Genomic DNA, 19,589 nt, shown 5'->3' with positions numbered 1-19,589 from the left:
TTGCACTTGGCACCGAGAAACATGATGCAAGTTATTTTGTGTCCTTGATGAGAAATATTTTCTGGCGTTTCCCTGCCTCCAAAATGTTACAGCCAATTTGAAATTAGATAAATATTTGAGCTGGCATGCAATGAAGCGTATGTCCGATGAGCAAAAAAAGCACTGGCACTATGGATGCATTTAGCTGCTTAAAGGGAGGAAAAAGACAAGGGAGAGGCCTTGTCTGTTCTCCATTAGACTCCACTCAGTTCTTCTACAAACAGAGAGGATGTTAGCCAAACAAGCTTATTCAAGGGGGTTCTGTGTGGACCGTGTTAGCTCAGCAAATCCAGCTCCACAAACATGCTTCAAAGAATCCTCCTATCTCCACAGAGCCTTTGATGTGGGTATTGATCATGCAGTGGTCTGTGAGAACGAGGGATGCAGTGGAGGTTTAGTATTCTGTTCTGGCTCAGATGGAATAGATAATAGCAAAAACATGCACTCCCATCACGCCTTGCTGTGCTTAAGTTATGACAGCTGCACAACTATTCTCTGGCTCTGAGGTGGATGCGATTATGGGTTAAAGAAAGGAAGAGCAAATCAGATCGTTTGCCCCGAGGACAGGTCACAGCACATTATGTTTACCACAGCGGAGGAGCCCTAGCAGAATTAAAAATAAAGTCAAAACATGAGTTGACAGAGAGGAGCACTGCACCTTCAGGTGGCGGTGTCAATTTTGTACGATTTTGTCTACCCACTTTCGAAAGCATTTATGCGTTCACGTCTTGTAAAGGCCGCCTCAGTCACAGGGGGAAAAAACACGTTTTCAGATCGTTCCTGTTGTCGCAGTACAGTGGCAAGAACAGCAAATCAAACAAAGACAAAGCCAACACTTCCAGCATCACACAGTCACGCTGCACTCTATAGAAAGACAAACAAAGTCTGTTCTTCTTAGCATGGTAAAACAACCACCCACAGCCCTGCTCCTGTCTCACACTGAGACCATTAGTCACAATGATTTCTCTGCCAGCTGTCCTGGTGTTTGCTTAAGCTAGCCTCACAGGCAGGTTGAGCCTCATTTGAATTCTCAGCTCAGTTTATTAGGCATGCGCCGGATCATTAGTATCCAGTAAGGCTGATGCTGATGTGTTCCTCAGGTAATGTTCAAATGCAAATCTGTGCAGCCATTTATCATGTGGATAAACACACCATGAAAGTAGCATGCTCGGTGAATTATATCAACCCACATTCATCCAGTGTGTTTTTGCTTCTTGGAACGACTGTCCCTTTTCACCTTGTCAACAGCCGTCTCAGCCAGCGCTCTAATCTTATTTGTGCACATGGCTGCTGTAATCTCACCCTTGATACTCATACCTGGTGTTGTGTGATAAAAGTTGCTGCTTTATTAAAATGAATGAACTTTGCAACTTAGCCATATCTAAAGAATTAAATAACAACTCCCTAATGCACCGTGTGTAATTGCCCACCATTTACAAAGTGCAGCGTGCAAGGTACCGGATCAGAGCAGCAGTGTGGCGGACTATTTTAAGATAAACAGCTGATGTGTGCGTTCAAAGCGGCTTTTGTGTTTCCTTTTTTTTTTGGGGGCGTGGGAGTACGTGTATAGGGACCTGACTGAGCATTCTGTGGATAGGAAAATCATGTGGTGCTATTTCACCCTCATCCAAATGCCACCTATGATTGTTCACAGATAAGCTGGTTCCAGTGTGAGTAATTTGCATGAAAGCGTAGGCAGGACAAAGGTTTGAAATAACATTCTCCTTCCCTCTGTTGCAAACATGGCCTCAGATATCAGGCAAGCAATAGGTGTATTTAATGCTCGTTTATTCTTTGTACTCGTAAAAAGATTTGTGCGATGTGAAAAAAGTTGAGTCAATGTCCTCTATGTCCAATAAGTGTTTAGTCATTGTACACCATGCTGCATTGTACCATTGTCAGTACAATCATTTCTGGCATCTCTTCGCCTTTCATTTAATCAGCAAACTGCTTGGAGCGCCACTTAAATAATCAGCCAACTGCACGCAAAGCCTGGTTACGCCGCAGCGTTAACTAGATGAGATCAACGACTTGTAAAAAAAAAAAGAGAGAGAGAACGCGGTCCGATGTTTCTACGACGGACACATTGCGGTTACAATGAAAGTGAGTCAACGGAAATCAGTCATGGCATACTGTCATCGGGGTAAGGAGTAAGGACGCAGCCAGCTTAAAGTGCAGCCAAGCCACATATACTGGGCAAAGAGAATACACTCAACTGACAGCTGCAAACACTTAGTGGGCTGCCAAGAACAAAGACGGACAGGAAAAAACACTATTCAGCCCAATTTGGCTATAATGAGCCTCCACAACAATGGCTTCCAATACTTTCAATAAGAAGTCAGTCATGACCCAAATTTTGTTTGTCAGAGGTCGACTCTCTGTGTTGGTGTGTAACCACAGCAACAAGCCCATAGACAAATGGGTTCCTCATTACAAGTTGAGCTCGATATCATAACTTTGACACAAGGAAATAAAATACCTAGAAACGGCTCTAACATCTGTTGAAGTCATTTTTGGAAGAAAAAAACCCAGCAACTACATAAAGTAAGAAATCATGAAGGTGAGATATGTCCCTTCTGATCGCCCCGTTTCCACTGGTGAAAAACCCACTAACACCCACTAACATCTGGCTTTTGTCTGCAATGGAAACGGATTCAATCAGCAGTCGCTCCCGGGTCAAATGTCTCTGCAGTAGACACGGTTTTTAATCGGCACTGATGGAAACGTGACACCTAGGTGAATGCGCTATTTTGGCAAGACGGCAGGTGAGAGTGAATCAGTTGGGAAATAATGCACCGGCCGTTGGTGTGTAAAAAAACAAAGTTTTGTGCACTTAATATTTTTTTACATCTTTCATATCATGTGCAACAGGGATTTTTTTAATTTTTCTTCATATCGCGCAAGATGCAAGACAGCGAGGTGAGAGAGCTTCTCAGCTTCTAGCATGCTTGTGATATCGAACATGATGCACCGTGGGAAAAGATCTGAACTCACATTTAAGAAACCCGCGTATACCCGCAAAGTTTGGTGTAAGTGAGGTAATATAGACCTAAAAGCAGAGCAGGAGGAGGAGGCAGCAGATGGGATGAGGTGTTCTGAACAACTAATCACAGGTGCCTAAGGGTCAGAGCAATTCTCATTCAGTATGCTTCTAAACAGCTAAAAAAACAACTAAACCTTCGGGGGTCTCTGAGAGTCTGTGGCTCTTTGACCCATCTGCTCGTCACAACAGCACCGGCAGAAAAGTGAGCGAGGGAGCTTTTACTTCTTATTAAAACTGAACACGGAGCCTTGTGCCGCCACTGTGCGTGTTAGCATGCATTAAGGCACAGGAGCGTGAGGTGAGCAAGCAGTGAAGAGGAGCTCCACAAAAAAAGAAAAGACTAGACGAGTCCCAAGAGGCTGGGAGATGGGCTGAATGACAATTGACTGGCTGTCAACACTCATCTGCATTCGCATATCTTTCTGGCCCGACACGTTTAGCTGGCAGACAGCCACGGCCTTGACATATGAAGATGTAGCGCACAGCTCCTGCTCTGAGCTTTGCTTTGGAATAGCTCTGCTCTCATGCAGTATTTACTCGTGTTTCCCCCTAATTGACTCATTGTCAAGGATTGTTATTGTCTGCACTAAGAGACGGCAGAAACCCCTCGTAATGGGCTCTGATTTAAAGGACAGCTGTGGCTGGGATCGGAGCCCTGGCTTCGATGTGCCCTTCACCAATCACCAACCGCTCAGTTGATATGGTGCTGCTCTGGAAGCAACTGAAACCGCCATCACCACTCAGATGCCACAGCCAAGTACAGAGCCAAGTATAGAGCGCTGCAGGATAGGGTTACACTTTCATCACACCTATTTAAACTCATGCCCGCATTTCACAGCTGGACTCAGCACAGCATGTAAATCATGTAAGCACAGAGAGGTCATGACCCTGCGGCTCAAGTCAAATTTATCATAACAGAATGGCTACTTTAGAGCTACTTAAAGAGACTAAACAGAGCTAAAAACAGACGACTGTTGAACTAACGCCAAATGAATACTGATGATCTGTGTCCGCAGGATGTTTACACAGGCATCTGTTTTCTAACAAGTTCACCATATCAACTTATGTTATGTTCAACACTTGTTTTTTTAATGTTATGAAAGTAGAAAATATAATAATCAGATAAAGCTTAAACTGATTATTTGAAATGTAAAATAGTGGACAGTGTTATTGTGAATGAAAGAGGTAAAATGCCCCTCATTAGCATCATAAATTGAAGTGAAAATGATTTCCTCCTGCCTGTGCGGAAAGGCAGCGCAAGACCTCTTAATCAGAGTCATTCAAGCAAAGAGTCAATAAAACATTGCAATTATGCTCGCTCTTTTAAAATATGAGATGGTCTAATTGACTGTGTGCATTTGAGTAGAACATCAGAATTCCCTCCAGCAAGTTTAATATCACTGATAAGCGGCACGTTGCATAATCATGAGCCTGAACTCCTGAATTGTAGAATGATGTATTCTTCCTGAGCGGCTGGATGAGTGAGCGCTGTTGTCTTTAAGCCTTGGATTGTGCCTCGTGCTCACCTTTGTGTGCAGTTTTCATTTATTTCCCTCAAGTGTCTCTTTGAGTCTGGTAATGTTGATCAGAGGCTCGACAGCAGCTCCATAATAACATCTTCATAATGCCCGTGCCGCTCGCTTGTGGAGGGCTCGCAGTGAGAAGCTGGGGATAATAGTGTGGTGCAGCACATCAAACAGAGGCTGGTCAAAAAGCAAAGCACTCAATATCTCATAGGAGTGAATTTAATGGCCACTGGTTGCTCTGGACTCTTGACCCTCTCCAAGAGGCTCCATGTTAGTCACTCTCCAGTGCTTTCCAATTGAAAGCCAGCCAGACTGGTGGTGGATGAGATTTCAACTGTCTACTCAAAGCTTGGATGACTGGACCACTATCAGCTGCTCACTCTACGAAAGTTATTATGAAAACCATAGAGGATTAGGGCCACATATTTAAACAAAAAAATCTTAGGTTTAGAGAAAAAAAGTTCTTATGAGAATAAAGGAAAAATCTATTCACAAAACAAAGCAGCAAGTAGAACCTGTGCTCCAGTCCTTCTGGATTCAGATTCTTCATTACCAATCTCACTGTTACCTAAGAAACGACAAAACCGCCTTGAATATCCCACAGAACTAACCAACTCCACAAAAGAGGCAATTTCCTCCAAATCTGTCATTTTTTCTTCAGAAAAGACAGTTTCTTCCATATTGTTTTCAAAGTGCTGTTACGTGTGATATTGTGGTGCTGATGAGACATAATTATTTTGACATTTGTGATCCCTTTACTTAAATAACCCTAACCCCTTCACAAGCTGCTCCACATTCTTAATTTTAACGAAGACGACAGGCTGATCTTCTGATATCCACCCTCTAAAATGACGTAATATTATGATCCTATTCTCAACATTTCTCATTGGTTTCATATGAATGCCTAACTTTAAGAAATAATTTATGGGTAATATTGCTACTTTTACTGTAATGATAATAATTATGAACAAAATTAAGCAGAGAACCACAAAACGTTGGATGCCAGGACATACTGACATTTCAGTGTCGGGGATCTAGCGGACACTGCCTCATAGCAGCCAACCACACAAATTTTATATGGGTTTATATACAAGGCGTCTTGTTTAACATAATGAATATCTAATCAAGCATGAGCACAGGAAAACAATTTCAGCAAAGTAATTGAATGCAGAATTTGTTTATATATGACAGAGAATATCGCTACAATCTAGGCACAGGAGAGCTCCACTTCAACAGTAAACCTCTAAATAAGAGTGTAGTCGCCACTTTTTTCGCCTAATAACGCTGCTCACCAATAAGGATTGCATCACAAAATTAGTTCTTGTTCCATATTCCTTGCAACAAATAAAAATCTGCTATTCTTCGTAAACATTCATTACATTAACATTTCTCATTCTAATCACATAAAGAAGACGGTCCAATGAGGGATCTCTTCTTATTGCTGCAGGTCATCAACTGCCTGTTATTCCGGCAAAGCTACTGAGCCCATGTTTAAGATTCATAATGTGCTGCCATCTAGTGTTCAGAACAATGTTGCATCCTGGTGTTTGTATATACGCCTACACAACAGAATGGTGCTTGGAAGGAATTTTATTCCCGAATGTACAGAGATGACAGTTTTATATATTAGGAAAACAAATCACAAAGAACTGGATTTTTCAAACTTCAAGATCAATCAAGAGACAGAAACCACATGTAGCAAAGAACAGAGTCATGGCAGCTTCACAATCACAATTTATGTGCCAAATAACAAAAGTGACCACATCACACACACATATGCAAAGACTCATCAGCCAGTGACTAAATATCTGCCACTGTCCTTGATCAAATAAAGTAGCACTTGTTTTCTATTGGTTCAAATACAACATATAAAATATTTTACAAAAAAGCTTTGGTGACTCATGTTTACACACTTCTGCATATATAAAAGGCATGGAAAATGTTTAAATATTACGAGCTAAATATAAAAAGGTATAGACTATTGCACAACAGCCAGGAGAGGATATAGAGGGGTGGAGTGATCATTGGAGCATCGAGCTGCGTTCAGGGTTTTCTGCGCCTGTGAGAGGGAACAGAGTTTTATGAGAAACTCTCTACTTTGTGTTGTAAAGGAAAACTAAAGTATCTGTATCAGGAAATACTTACTTGGTGATTCCCTGATGCTCCAAACCTGGACCCATGTTTGATCCGGCCCTCATCTCCATCCCCACAGCACACTGAACAGAAAAGACAAATTGGTAACCAAATATAATTTGAAACATTAGTACATCTACATGAATGAGTCTGCAACTGGATGATGCATTAGTAACAACACATGATTATAAATGCTATTGTTTATGCCCACAGTGCTTGTGTAATGTAAGAGTGCTACTTTAACAGGCCTGGGAGGATTATAGAGAAGATCCTCCTCACATCAAATAGCAGTTTCTCATGGTTTGTTCAATTCTAAATGTTAGAAACACTTACTATTACATTTTATTCAATCTTGTAAAGAATTCTACATTACACGACACATCTGGATGTGGGCTGGCCACATTTATCCTTCCAAAATTATGCAAAGTTTTGTTCATCTCATTAATCCATCTTTCTAAACCCAGACACAAATGCAATAGTAGCTAATGGAGACTTATCAATATTATCCTCTTACCCTTGTCTCCACATCAGTCCAAGCTCCATCTGATCGATCGTCGTTGCCTGAGGTGCCTTCTGAAGATTTCCTCTTGCGTCTTCCGAGACAAACAGTGACAAAGATGTTAAACATTATTCTGTAACATCTGGTTAATCAACAGCTATTAATCTGCAGTGAGCAGCTACCCAGGGACTGTGGCAAGCTCCTGTTTCAGAGTCTCGATGTCAGTGAACTGGACAGATTGTCCTCCTCCCCTGGTTTTAAGCACCTCACCCTAAAAAACAAAACAAAAAATAACATGCACGTTATCTGGTGTTACCTCTGTCAGTTGATAAAAAAGATGACATGAGGTGAGGGAGACAGGTTAAGCGCAGTATGTGACATTTGTCTAAAACAGTCTCTGGATTGCAGCCAATGACTAGCTGCATATTTTGTGGACAAAAACCAAAGAAAACTATTTTTTGTTTTTATCCACTGCAAAAAGACAATCTGCCAAATATTGTAAGCAATATTTAGGAGGGACTTCACATGCATGATGAAGAGTGGGGACATCATCTTCATGTCCCAGAACCAGTTTAAAAACCATCAGCTGATCGTACAACCAGTTTTCCTAGTTCCCTCAAAAGAAAACAGCTAGTATGACCATGATGTTTGACTGACTAAAAAGAATAAAATAGCAATTAACAGGCAAATAATTTGCTATTAAAAGCAGAAACCAGTGCAAAGCTTACCTTAATCAGTTTGGTCCTGATCTCGCCATCAGAGGCTATCTCCTGATGTGTTAACACGTACCTGTCGCACTTCGACAGGGTCTTCTCACTGGGTGTAGACACCTGAATAGCATTGGGGATGACGGGCTGCAGAACTGTACCCAGGTCCAGGCTGGATGCAGGTTTATGATCTACCCACTTCTCCCCACCAGCAGAGCGGGAGCGACGGTGCAGGCGCACTGGCGTCGTTGTCTATTCAGATCAACAGGTGAACCAACATTAGAGGGGGCGGGGGGAATCATGCACCTTGATCAAATGATTTCCTAAAAACTTCACAAACATGTCATGAAACTGGTAAATGACTGACAAAACTTGTAGGAATCCAAATTGCAGAAACTGTGTTAAATTTTCCACTTGATAATGAGAGAAATCTGCATAATACTTAAAAAACGTGATGAGAGAAACCAGTTATCATTCTACAACTTCATGCTGCTGCCTGTGGCCAAATCACTGACCCTGTAGTTTGTCAGCATTAGGTCTATATCAAGCGTAGGGGGTGGGGAGTGGGCTTCTTCCACCTCCCTAGCCGAACACAGAGCTCTCCTCTTGGCCTGGCTCACTGAAGGGCCTGCTGGAGACTGTGTTCGTGTGGGCGTACTAGGTGAAGAGTAACCCTGCCTGCTGTCTTGAGAGGAGAAGCAGCTAGTCATCAACAAAGGGCTACTGTTTCTGGGGAGGGGAGAGGTTGGTCTTGGGTCCGTCTCTGACTCTTCAAATCTAGGGGTAGTGAAATGCTGAGACCGTGGCACCGGGCTGACATGAGGAGAATCAACTGGGAAATGGGGAACCAAGTAGCAAGACTGCACAAAGGCAAAGGGTTAGTTAGATTGAGTTAGTAATAGAGACACAGAAACCACATGTTACCATAGATGTTAGTAAAGTGCACTGCCTTCATTCTACCTTTGTGAGGAACTGAGGACTAGGTGGCATTTTGGTTGAGACCGAAAGTTATCTTCAAAGCTCAACTAGTCAAATGAATTCATGACATCGTTTTTTCTTCAAGTCAAAACACTTTTTCCTTAAACTGAGTATTTTTGTGACATGCAGCTGTTATTGGGTTAGGATTAGTTATGTTCAGTGTTGTGTATTAGTGCACACAGAAATATTTCAAACTATATCTCCCATGTCATTCAACAATGATTAATACCGAGCGCATCAGTCAAATCAACATACAGGGAGAGGTGAAGGTGAGGCCGATCTCTTTGCAGGAAGACGCTCGTCTCTGGAAGGGCGCTGAGGATGAGGCTGTGTCTGACGTGGTGGAGGATCAGGACGACCTGGAGGATCAGGACGACCTGGAGTCTTGCCCTCTGTCACGATGGCCTTGAGCTGCTTGAGCTTTTCGTCTTTCACCCAGAGCTTGTTCTGCATCTCCATCTGCTTCGCATTGACGCGTCTCTCCTGCGCAGCCAGAGGCATAAAATACATACATGACGACTGGGAAAGATGAGGAATGTGAAGTTTCTAAACAAATAAACAAAGAGTGCTAGATCGGTGTTGTAAGAGGACCAACTCACACATTCTTTCTCCCATTTATGCTGAGTGTCTGAGACGACACCATGAAGGCGCTGCTCCATGCGCCGCTTCTCAGTCAGCTCCCTCTGCAGCCTCTGCTCTCTGGTTTCCAGCTCCTGCTGCAGTGAGCGCTTGTCGACCTCATAGGTCTTAGTTGTTTTCTGCAGGATGTCAAACTGGAACAGAAGCATGTCAGACATGTGAGAAACTATTATAAATAAACAAGCACCGAGGTTTAAATGAGGTTTCTCACCTTGTGTTCTAGCAACTTGTTTTTCTTCTCCAAGCGTTCGATCTCTGCCTTGTTGGATTGGACGACTTTGTCTTTCTCCATCAGTCTGCCATTTAGTTCATGAATAAAGCTGTCTTTGGACATGAGGTTGCTGTCCATGTTCTGAAGCGTAGACTTCATCATATTGGCTAAAACAATGTGGAGACAAAATGTCAGCTACGATAACAAATCTAACTGAGTAAACCTGAACCGTCAAAGCCACAAGTTGAGGTAAAATGAGGAGACACCTGCTTTGTTGTACTCCTCAATCATCATCTGTCTGATCCTGTGTCTGTTCTGCAGAGCTTCAATCAGCCTGGGCAGGGTGATGTCGTCATGAGGGTCGGTCACCTCAGAGGAGGGCAGCGGTGGGAGACTGGACACCAGGTGGTTTATAGCAGAGGGCAAATCTGCAAAAACAGAGTCAACACATTCCATAGATTACTTATTTTCAAATATGCCCAAACTTAATTAAATACAATTAACAGCATTCTGTTACAATTATGACTGCAATTAGAGGACTACATTCAATGTGCTTGGTCATCTTTGACCACAAGAGTCTCATAAATAACCAGTCTTGTTTAGCATTTGACTTAAGACCATTAGGACCATTACCTCTTTCTAGCGGGCCACCGCGCTCTTCCAGTTTGCGAGAGAGTTCATCCTTGAAGGCCTGGTTTCTGTGACGACGGCCCGGAGTGAAGCCCCAGATGGGCCGGTCTGCTGGCCGAGCCACCTCCACCTCCTGTGTCATCTCTGCAAACCGCATCACCAGCTGCACAAGCAGAGCACCATTTGTGTGTCAGGCAAAAAAACGTCTTTCTTTAAAAGAGTAAATGAGACAGTCAAATGTGGGATGAGCCTACCAGGGTTTCCTCGTAGTCGTCAGCCTTGGGATTAACATTAACAACCATTCTGACTTTTCCCTCTCCATCAAAGTAGTTCTTGAACAGATGGGTTACTTTAGAGTCTCTGTAAGGGACCATCTGTAAGAGAAAACTTATATTACCTAGATGGTCCATCAGTGAATAAAATGAGTGTTCAGCTTCAGTGTGACAACTCATACCCTGTTTGTGCCACACATCTGGTTCTCTCGAAGTATTTCAATGCATGTTCGCAGATTCAGCAGAGACTGATTGATATTTCCTGCAAGTGGAGGTTGTTGTTAAATATCACATGACCACTCAGCTAATATTACAACCTATTCTTTAAGAGATTGTTCACCCAAAAAAGAAAATTCACTCATTATCCACTCACCACTATGCCAAAGGAGGGGTGGGTGAAGTGTTTGAGTCCGCAGACATGTATCCAAAATGAATTACGCCGTTTAAAAACAAATTTGAATGTCGGGGCTTACAGACACTTGGATGACACCACAGGAGAAGTATGGAGGCATGTTATGTTATTTTTTTTACGTTTGAAGAAGTGTTCACCATTTACTCGTATTGGATTTGGCTGCAACGCGGTTTAGCCCTGAAACTCCAAAAGTGTTTTGTGGACTCAAACGCTTCACCGACCTCTCCATCGGCATAGTGGTGAGTAGATAGAGTGAATTATCCCTTTAATGTTCAGCTCAACAAACCTGCTTCACGGATACGAGTGCCTTCTGCCCCCGTCCTTCCAGTGCGCTCACTTCCTGCCAAGTCCACCAGGCACAGCTGACTGACAGTCACCTGGTTCGTATCCTGACAAACAAACGTTTTTTTTCAATTCTTAGACTATCACCAGTGCTTTTAATTTATCTAAAATATTAAAACAGAGCTGCAGTCAACTCTAGAAAAAGTTCAGTTTAAATTTGAACTCACCTGGAGGATGTTGTCACCATCTGCATCGAGAGGAGCCTGAGCCAGTTTAATAATGAACACACTGTGGGAGCGGCTGGACTCTCTGTTTAGCCGGGTGTTAGCAACCTTTCTCTTCTTCTGACCTGTAGAAACATGGTAGAGGCAAAATGTCAACCATATGAGGCTTTTCTGCAGAGTTCACCAAGTTAAATGCAAGACACTAAGAAATTCATACATGATGTATTTGAGACCTGATCACTCAGACCAGTCAGAGGTGGTCTGGGACGCATGTGGCCACTCTTTAAACCGTGTAAACGCATATGTGCCATGGGTCTCACTGAAAGAATGTACTCGACGGACTTCCTCTGACCCACTACAGTTTCATAATGAACTGAAAATATTGGTCCACTTCTGTTTTTGCCAATACATTGATTTATTTGTGGCCTCCACCACAATATCAAAACAGACCACCAAATATACATTTTCTATTTTGGGACCATTACAAATTAATAAACTTATTTGTAGAACTGTGCACAGAGGATTGTTTCAATCTAATGTCAGGTGTGAAGTGATTGGCTTAGCGCTGTCCACTTGTGATTGGATCTCTCCAGACGGATATTAATACCAGGTGTGAACAGGGCCTTTCATACTGTATAAAATGCGTTGATCACATAATGCATCTTCATATGCAATTCAACTACTTAACTTTTTTAGGCTGTTGCTCAGAGAGAAGATTAACTGAAGTCATTTCCTGGTCAGAACCGACCCGGAGGCCAGAAATACCAGGTCAGTCACATCTACGGTCATCAGTGCAGTGTTTCCCTTCTTCCCTTATATCTGACCCCGTTCATGTGTAAATGCAGACGTTACCTCTCCAGAACACTTGAAACGTCTCCTCAGCAGACTTGACTTCGACTTCCATACAACCAGCCACGTACATGTTGTGATTCTGATCCTCTCTGAGGATTTTAGACTGAGGTGGTCTACAGTGAGAAAATATGTGTTAGTCACTGAAAAAACAAAACTGCGTTTTTCATGCAGATTTGGGGTTGGAAACAGCAGAATGGGGTATACTACTGCTTGGGTACAGCCAGAGGAAGTAATCAGACAGTTCAAATCATGAAGCGACATTAGAAGCAACAGACAGCAGGTTTAAAGACATTCAGGGGCTTTGCCATAACAAGACTATGAGCAGCAGGGGGGTATTCTGATGATTTTTTAGAAGTGAAGAAATGCTCATCAACACTGGAGACATGACCTGGTGTAACTGACAATGAGCAGCTCTGTCATTCAACTTTCGGTTAGGGCCGAGTATTGTTACATTTATACTTTTTGATACTGACTGAATGTGTCAGTAATATTAAGTTTTTGATATTGTTACAGACATCTGGCATTAATGCTTTGTCAGATTCTTACTCTTTCACATCTCTTTGATCTGACCATTTGTTTCAAATTTTTCAATTTGACTCAGTTATCATTAAATGACATCAGGTGACATCTTTGGATTACTTGTTCGTCCATCAACTACCAAGATCTTTAATATAATCAGTTTACAGTTACAAAAAAAAAGAGAAAGATCCTCATCATGAATAGACTTGAACCAAAGAATATTTGGCATTCTGCCTAAATATACTTAGGTATAGATTTAGTTAAATTGGCCTGACATTGCTTGGATTTTAGTTTTGCAAATGATGCAGAAATAAAATTAAGTTACCTAGATAAAGGATTTGTTATTGACACTGGTTGTCAGAATTTGAATAGAGAAAATAATTCAAACAATACACTGCCCTATGTTTTAGTAACTTCTTAGTTGTCAACAGTTTTTTGTTTGGTTCTTCGACTACAAGGAATAACCAAAACCATACAGAACACATCTGTATGTTTGTCTCCAGTGTTGACAATATTTCATTTACACTATATTTGTATGTAATAGGGAAAGTTAATCTAAATCAGGCTTCTACTCTGATATGAGTGTTCACTGGTCACATACATGAACTCAGTGTTCTGGCGCACAGGTGTGCCTCCACCATTCCACCTGGTAAAAAGAAAAGATAACAATTGCATCGTCCAGCTACTCTGACATAAAAGAATCACCTCTCAAAACCTGACAGTTCTTAACAGTTAAAAACATGATGCTGACTAAATATACATATTTCTGAATTATATTCCGTTCAGTTTACGGTTTCTGAACTCACTTTGGCTTGATAACATCTTCCTGAGTTTCCTCCAGGAGATCGTAGATGTAGTTGTTGTAGATTTCTACGTAGGAGACGAAGACACTGTAGCTGCTGTCCTCGTCCACACCTTCAGTTTTATAAGCCTCCTCCGGCTTAATCATGTCAGCAATTTCAGGATCAACTTTTTGTCTGAAATGAAAGTTGTGAATTACATGTTACACATCATATTATATTGAAAAACATTATGGCAGTTCACTGCTGTTTTCCAGGGTACAGACTTACCTGGAGGAAGTGGTTTTAGGAGCAGGCAAGTTGTTGTCCCGTCTTTGGCGCTCCAACAAAGCATCAACTTCATTCTGGATCTCCATTCCATTTTTATCATCTGTCTTAAAAACCTGAATTAACGGGAGGAATTAGATAAATACATGTACAGATTTCATCAACTTTAATCAAATTATGTGGCTTAAAAAGATGGATCAACACGTTCTTGAGTACTACTCTCTTACATATCTTTTTGTCTGGTACGGGCCTATACTGTTGAAGATCATGTCGAGTGAGCGAGGTAGAAGTCCACCCTGGCCTGGAGAGCCAGTCATGGTAAACGTCTTTCCGCTTCCTGTCACGCCATAAGTGAAGAGCAGTCCTGCAACAATCAATCAAAAAAATCAGCTCCCCATTATTGTCTACAAGCTGAACAAGTCTTGAGCAAATCAGGCAGAGGGCTGCAGCTGTGGTCTCTGAAAGCGTGTTATTATGTGCTGGCTGATCACATCAGACATCAAATGTGTTTTCACTTTTACTGAAAGGCAGAGTGAAAAACTGGCCATGACGGAAGATGGAGAGACACACAAAACTTGGACGACAGCTCAGATTTCTCAGTGATGATCCAACGTGCAGTGAATGTTGGATCATCAGTTTCAGAAATTTACAGACAATGGTTGGACACAGACCAAAACCAAAGAGGTGTGGTGGGAAGTGTTGCAAACTCGAAATGACAATCTGAAGTGCTGTTCAGACTATAAATACAGCTTTTCTGTTGCTTTTAAAATAAGATCTGTGTGCCTTTGTTCTTACCATTTTTTCCATGGATGAGGTCGTCAACAAGAGGTTTGGCCACATGCTCAAACAACTCCATCTGAGATATAGAAACTCCAAAGACTTTTTTGAAGGAATACTGTGTCTGGAAAAGCAAATGAGAGAGACTTGTATAATTCATTACATTGAAGAATGAGGCTGGCATTATATATTGTTCTCGTTGTCTGTGAATCACATACAAAAAGCTGCGTTATACATAATACTCGCAGTAATAATTGAAATCTACATTAGACAGTAAATTATGACAAATATATATGACAAATAAAAGTGTTTGTACTTGTATAAAATGGGGAACAAAAACGACTCCAGGTACATGGTATCGTTACCTCTTTGTACTCTCCATTGCGGTTTGTTTTGAAGCCTTCGGGGGCATGCAGTTGGATGGTGGAGCTGCTGATAACCTCGATGCAGCACTCCTCATCCTCCACACCCAGAGGACGTACACGACAGTACACCTGAGTAAGAAGTTCTGTTAAATGTACTCCAGGGGGACGTAGTGATTTTTTCCATCATTGCAACTTTTGGATAATTAATATACAATCGTTTACAAGCTTTAACTTAAAACTACAACTTGCATAACACTCACTAATCATCTCACAAATATAATGAAAGCTGTAGTTTGCATTGTAAGTAAATTTTGTCATCTCATTGACACTCACACCAACTGGGTCCTTCTGGCTGCTGGGAGGGTTTCTTGGAGGCTTGCGGGGGGTTCTTCCTTTCCTGAAATCAAAATATCACATTTATTTACAGTTCAGTTTTCAAGTTTTGGACGGATGGAAGTTCAAGGAAAGCAATTTGAAGTCCTCTACATAGGCAGTGGGAGGGTTTCAACCATTTATGTACTAATATTGACTTTCATAAACTAAACAAACTAACAATGAAGAATTATATTTATTCATTAATAAAGTAAAGTAACCATTAGCCATGGTAAGTTTTTTAAAAGATCGTTTTATGTTTTCATTTATTATTTTGAGTATTTTAATACATAAATAGGCCCTTCCAGTAAAATACCCAGTCACGAAAACCACACTATTGTTTGAACACATGGATTCTACATTTACACCTATGAGTTACACACAGAAACCATCATCACTGTCTGCAGCAGACACGAGAAACGTTCAGTTTAACATTCATTCATTCATTAAGACATTTAAAAAAGCCTTAATGCTTTTTAGGGACATTGAACAAAAGCTAATGGGGTCTTTATTACCCGGAGATACGCTGGAGATAGCATTTTTCAAAGCCACTGGCTAAGATGCCAGTTAGCCCCCGGCTAACGATACGAGCTAAGCTAGTTAACTTGTTTGTATTGTCTTTACAAGCTCGTAAACTGTGAATAAAACACTCGAGTCACTAGCGAGCTCGTGTGTGAACATGTTTCTGAAAAGACAGATTAAAAACAGTAAAGGTTTACTCACGCTTGTCTGTTCATTGTGATCCGCTGCTTGTTGTGTTTTTCTACCGGTTCTGTTGCTACAGGTTTAAATTTTCCCTCCGCCTCAAATCACGGGACGTTTTCAAAACGAACCGGCATCAGCCAATCAGAATTCAGTACACCAAATACGAGTTTCCGCTTCCGTTTCACTTCCGACCCTTCTATTGAAACTACAAAGATGTCGGATGTGTCGACGCTCATCAGATAAAGTGAAACAGAAGTACTCAGAAACCAGGCCAACAACAACAAACAATAACAACTGCAAGTTTCATCAGTTATGTTTTTTTGTTTTTTTTAAATGTAGGTTCGGTTTATTTTTGAAGTTGCCTACAAGTCATCTAGATTGTTATTATTCCAATTTGTTATTTTTGATATAATTGTTATTTGTGAGCTTATCATGTGATCAGGTCTTGAATTAAACTAGAGTAAAAGTATAAGTAGTTACGGCAACTGGTACTCACCAGCACTTAATACATCATGTTTCATTATATGTACTCCTAAAGAAACTTCAAATACATTTATCATCATCTACTTCTTCTTATGATTATTATGATTATTATGATTACTATGATTATTATGATTATTATGATTATTATTATTATTAGTAGTAGTAGTGTTTACAATGGTTAAAGGAAAAGTATGAATATCTTTCTTCATTATTTATTAATGTAATCAGTTATAATTTCTTCTGATAACCTTGTATTGGTTCCTCACTCTCCATTAGTGTCATAATGTCATAAATAAACCACCTCAAGTAAAAGCTGCCCTAACGTCAGTTTGTAGTCCTACCTGAACACCAAACATGGCGCCCACTAAGATGTGTTGGTAGATATCCACTGCCACCTAGAGGCCACGGGCTGTAACACAAGAGTTACAAAACATTTTCAGCCATTAACATCCTCACGTGTAGCGCTGCGTTATGCAAACACTGAAGTTCCTGCTTTCACACCGCGGCGCTGAACACCCCAGGTAGGAACTGGTGGATTAACAATCGAAAAGCTCCCTGTGTGTGTGTGTGTGTGTAGCGCTGTACAACCAGGGTCGTGTTTTCTAGGAGTGGAAATGAAAAGAAGAGCTGCGGACTCAGAGGCATCTAAATCCAAGGGGAAAGGAAAGAAGAGACCCGCGGAGAAGTCTGCTCCGTCTCTCCCCAGAACACGACGAGACAAGAAAGATGGAGAAACATCTAAAGCAGGTGTGCAGCTCTGATAGTACAGATACAGATGTAATACATGTGAGCGACACTCCTCTCGTGACAGTTAAGATTGTGTGTTGTTATTGCAGGACCCCCTCCCCTCAAGTCTGCAGGAGTCCAGAGGAGAGGCGTGCACGGGAGCATCCTGCACTACATTTATAAGAACACCCTGGGACAGAGTCTCCACTCCCAGATGAGACAGGTGGGACATCTGCAAGTCACAAATATGCTGCACAGACATCACATACTGACACTAATATGAAATAAATCCATATATTACAAATACATGTCAGTAAAGGAAACTCAGTGGGGATTTTTGACTAGAATAACACTCAGCAGAGGACATATCTCTGCCAAGGTCCAACAGTCCCCTTATGAGACCACATTTAATTTCATTAGATCCAGATTTTAATTTTGATCTGCACACACACCTAGATATCAGTCCTTTAAACATGTCTGATTGGTTTCATCTGGTTTCATGAATTATTCTCAGAGGAAATCAAGTAAAATTATGAAAAACACAATGTTACAAAAGTGAATCTGAACACGCCCTCTGATCGGGATCTGCACCAAAATGTAATGGATTCTCCTTTGACCCATACAACATCCTTCCACCAAGATTTGTAGTATCAGTCCTGTAGTCTTTGTGTAATCTTGCTTACAAACAAACAAGTCAACCAAAAAACAAAACACACAATACTCCAAGAGGTATAACTACTATTACATCCTTAGATATGAATAATGGAAACTCAGTGGACTTTCCAAAAAATACTTTGTCATCTAAAAATTTCTAGAAAACTCACTCTTCTTGGCCACTTTATTAGGTTCACCTATTCAATTTCATATGATCCAAAGCAACAGATCTGCCACAAATTCTAAATTTAGGAGATAGATGGAAAGAAAAGCAGCAAACAGGAATAAAAATGAATACCCGGAAGTATTAAAAAAACATGAATTACTAACATTAACATGTGTTAACTTTACCTGGCGTCAGAGCCACTCCTACCTTTTGTACAAGGTCAAGTCATCAGTCAGGTGTATATTGGATGTCTTTAAATAGAAATGATATTGTCAATGCAAACAGTCGATGAGCAGCTTTACATTCATTTCTCTTTCAGTGTCTCCAGGAGCCGTTCATTCGCTCGCTATCGTCGTATCATTTTCACAGCTCCACCAGCCCCTTCGACCGCAGGATCACCTGTCTGGAGTGGAATCCCGTTCACCGCACCACTCTGGCCGTGGGCTCCAAGGGTGGAGACATTCATCTGTGGGACTATGAGGTCCCCACGAAAAAAACTTTTATTCAGGGGGTGAGTTTACTGTAAGCTGGTGAAGATTGTTTCACCTGATGCTTGAATGATAAACAGTGTTTATCTAGTTTTAAAATTTGCCTTTTAACGCTGGAGGCCAACAAATAATTACATTTTCACTCTAAACTGTTTCATTTCGGTTTATGTGACTTCAAACTTCTATTGGTTTTCTTAGATGGGGGTTGGAGACTCAGTTACAGACATGAGGTTTAACCAGTTAAATCCCACTCAACTGTTCATATCGTCTATGGGGGGTACGACCGCACTTCGAGATTTCAATGGGACAACTCTCACAGTGTTTGCCAACACGGACATACGGAAGTAAGACTGAATAAAATACGAATTAAAACATAGTTCTAGTTCATAGTTCATCAGTCTGGCATCAGTCTTCTTCTCAGGTGGCCCCTATTGGTTTAGCACTGAGCATGTGGGCGATGGTGCTGATTACTGCCCTGTGATCGGCTGGCATTTGTGTTTGTGTGCACAGAACGGTGCAGGGGACTTTATCGGAGGGATGAAGTTTTGCCCCACAGACTCCTCCAGAGTGTACGTGGCCTCTGGGGAGGGAACACTGACCATGCAGAGCTTTGAGGGCCTCGCGCCCACCACACTGTCCACAACTCAACACTGTGGCCACGATCACCACAACGTTTGGTGAGAGAAACTCTACAGAAGACTGATGCCAAGACAAGAGAGATACTGTTTTGTTCATTTGATGCTGACTTATATCACAGTTTTTCCGTAATGTCAACACAATTCTTTAAGTTTATCTGTTATTAATTTAGAGAAATATTTCT

At 41.4% G+C, this 19,589-nt stretch overlaps 2 protein-coding genes and 1 non-coding gene across 9 annotated transcripts in view; 1 reads left to right on the top strand and 2 right to left on the bottom strand.

The window, feature by feature from the left end:
• Nucleotides 1-19,589, top strand: part of ddb2 (damage-specific DNA binding protein 2) — a 71,794-nt gene that overhangs the window by 49,168 nt on the left and 3,037 nt on the right. The window contains exons 1-5 of one of the 4 annotated variants that reach the window (XM_035156103.2): nt 17,002-17,256; nt 17,342-17,482; nt 17,572-17,684; nt 18,601-18,792; nt 18,968-19,113. In XM_035156103.2, the coding sequence (XP_035011994.1) occupies nt 17,350-17,482; nt 17,572-17,684; nt 18,601-18,792; nt 18,968-19,113 (584 nt within the window). In that variant the 5' untranslated portion in view covers nt 17,002-17,256; nt 17,342-17,349. The other 3 variants (XM_035156100.2, XM_035156102.2, XM_035156101.2) reach the window with 3 other exon arrangements.
• Nucleotides 6,181-16,424, bottom strand: kif23 (kinesin family member 23). 4 transcript variants are annotated; one of them, XM_035156094.2, is made up of 24 exons: nt 16,271-16,424; nt 15,509-15,572; nt 15,176-15,304; nt 14,829-14,934; nt 14,261-14,397; nt 14,037-14,149; nt 13,773-13,943; nt 13,568-13,612; nt 12,448-12,560; nt 11,599-11,720; nt 11,376-11,478; nt 10,860-10,939; nt 10,660-10,779; nt 10,409-10,568; nt 10,042-10,203; nt 9,776-9,942; nt 9,525-9,698; nt 9,181-9,408; nt 8,463-8,807; nt 7,969-8,199; nt 7,423-7,511; nt 7,256-7,334; nt 6,754-6,824; nt 6,181-6,667 (listed from the first exon to the last, which is right to left on the bottom strand). In XM_035156094.2, exons 1-24 carry the CDS (start codon nt 16,282-16,284, stop codon nt 6,652-6,654), a joined length of 3,039 nt encoding a protein of 1,012 aa, XP_035011985.2. In that variant the 5' UTR covers nt 16,285-16,424; the 3' UTR covers nt 6,181-6,651. The 4 variants fall into 4 exon arrangements, with proteins under 4 accessions (XP_035011985.2, XP_035011986.2, XP_035011987.2 ...); XM_035156095.2 differs by lacking the exon at nt 13,568-13,612 and having other exon boundaries at nt 16,271-16,423; XM_035156096.2 differs by lacking the exon at nt 8,463-8,807 and having other exon boundaries at nt 16,271-16,413.
• Nucleotides 12,296-12,392, bottom strand: LOC118110281. The gene has a single exon (XR_004696903.1). It is a non-coding gene; the product is annotated as a Z30 small nucleolar RNA (small nucleolar RNA).

Source organism: Hippoglossus stenolepis, chromosome 5 (assembly GCF_022539355.2).
Source record: "Hippoglossus stenolepis isolate QCI-W04-F060 chromosome 5, HSTE1.2, whole genome shotgun sequence".
NCBI lineage: Eukaryota > Metazoa > Chordata > Actinopteri > Pleuronectiformes > Pleuronectidae > Hippoglossus > Hippoglossus stenolepis.
Note: the sequence above shows the minus strand (reverse complement) of the source record. Positions and strands in the feature narration are given on the sequence as shown.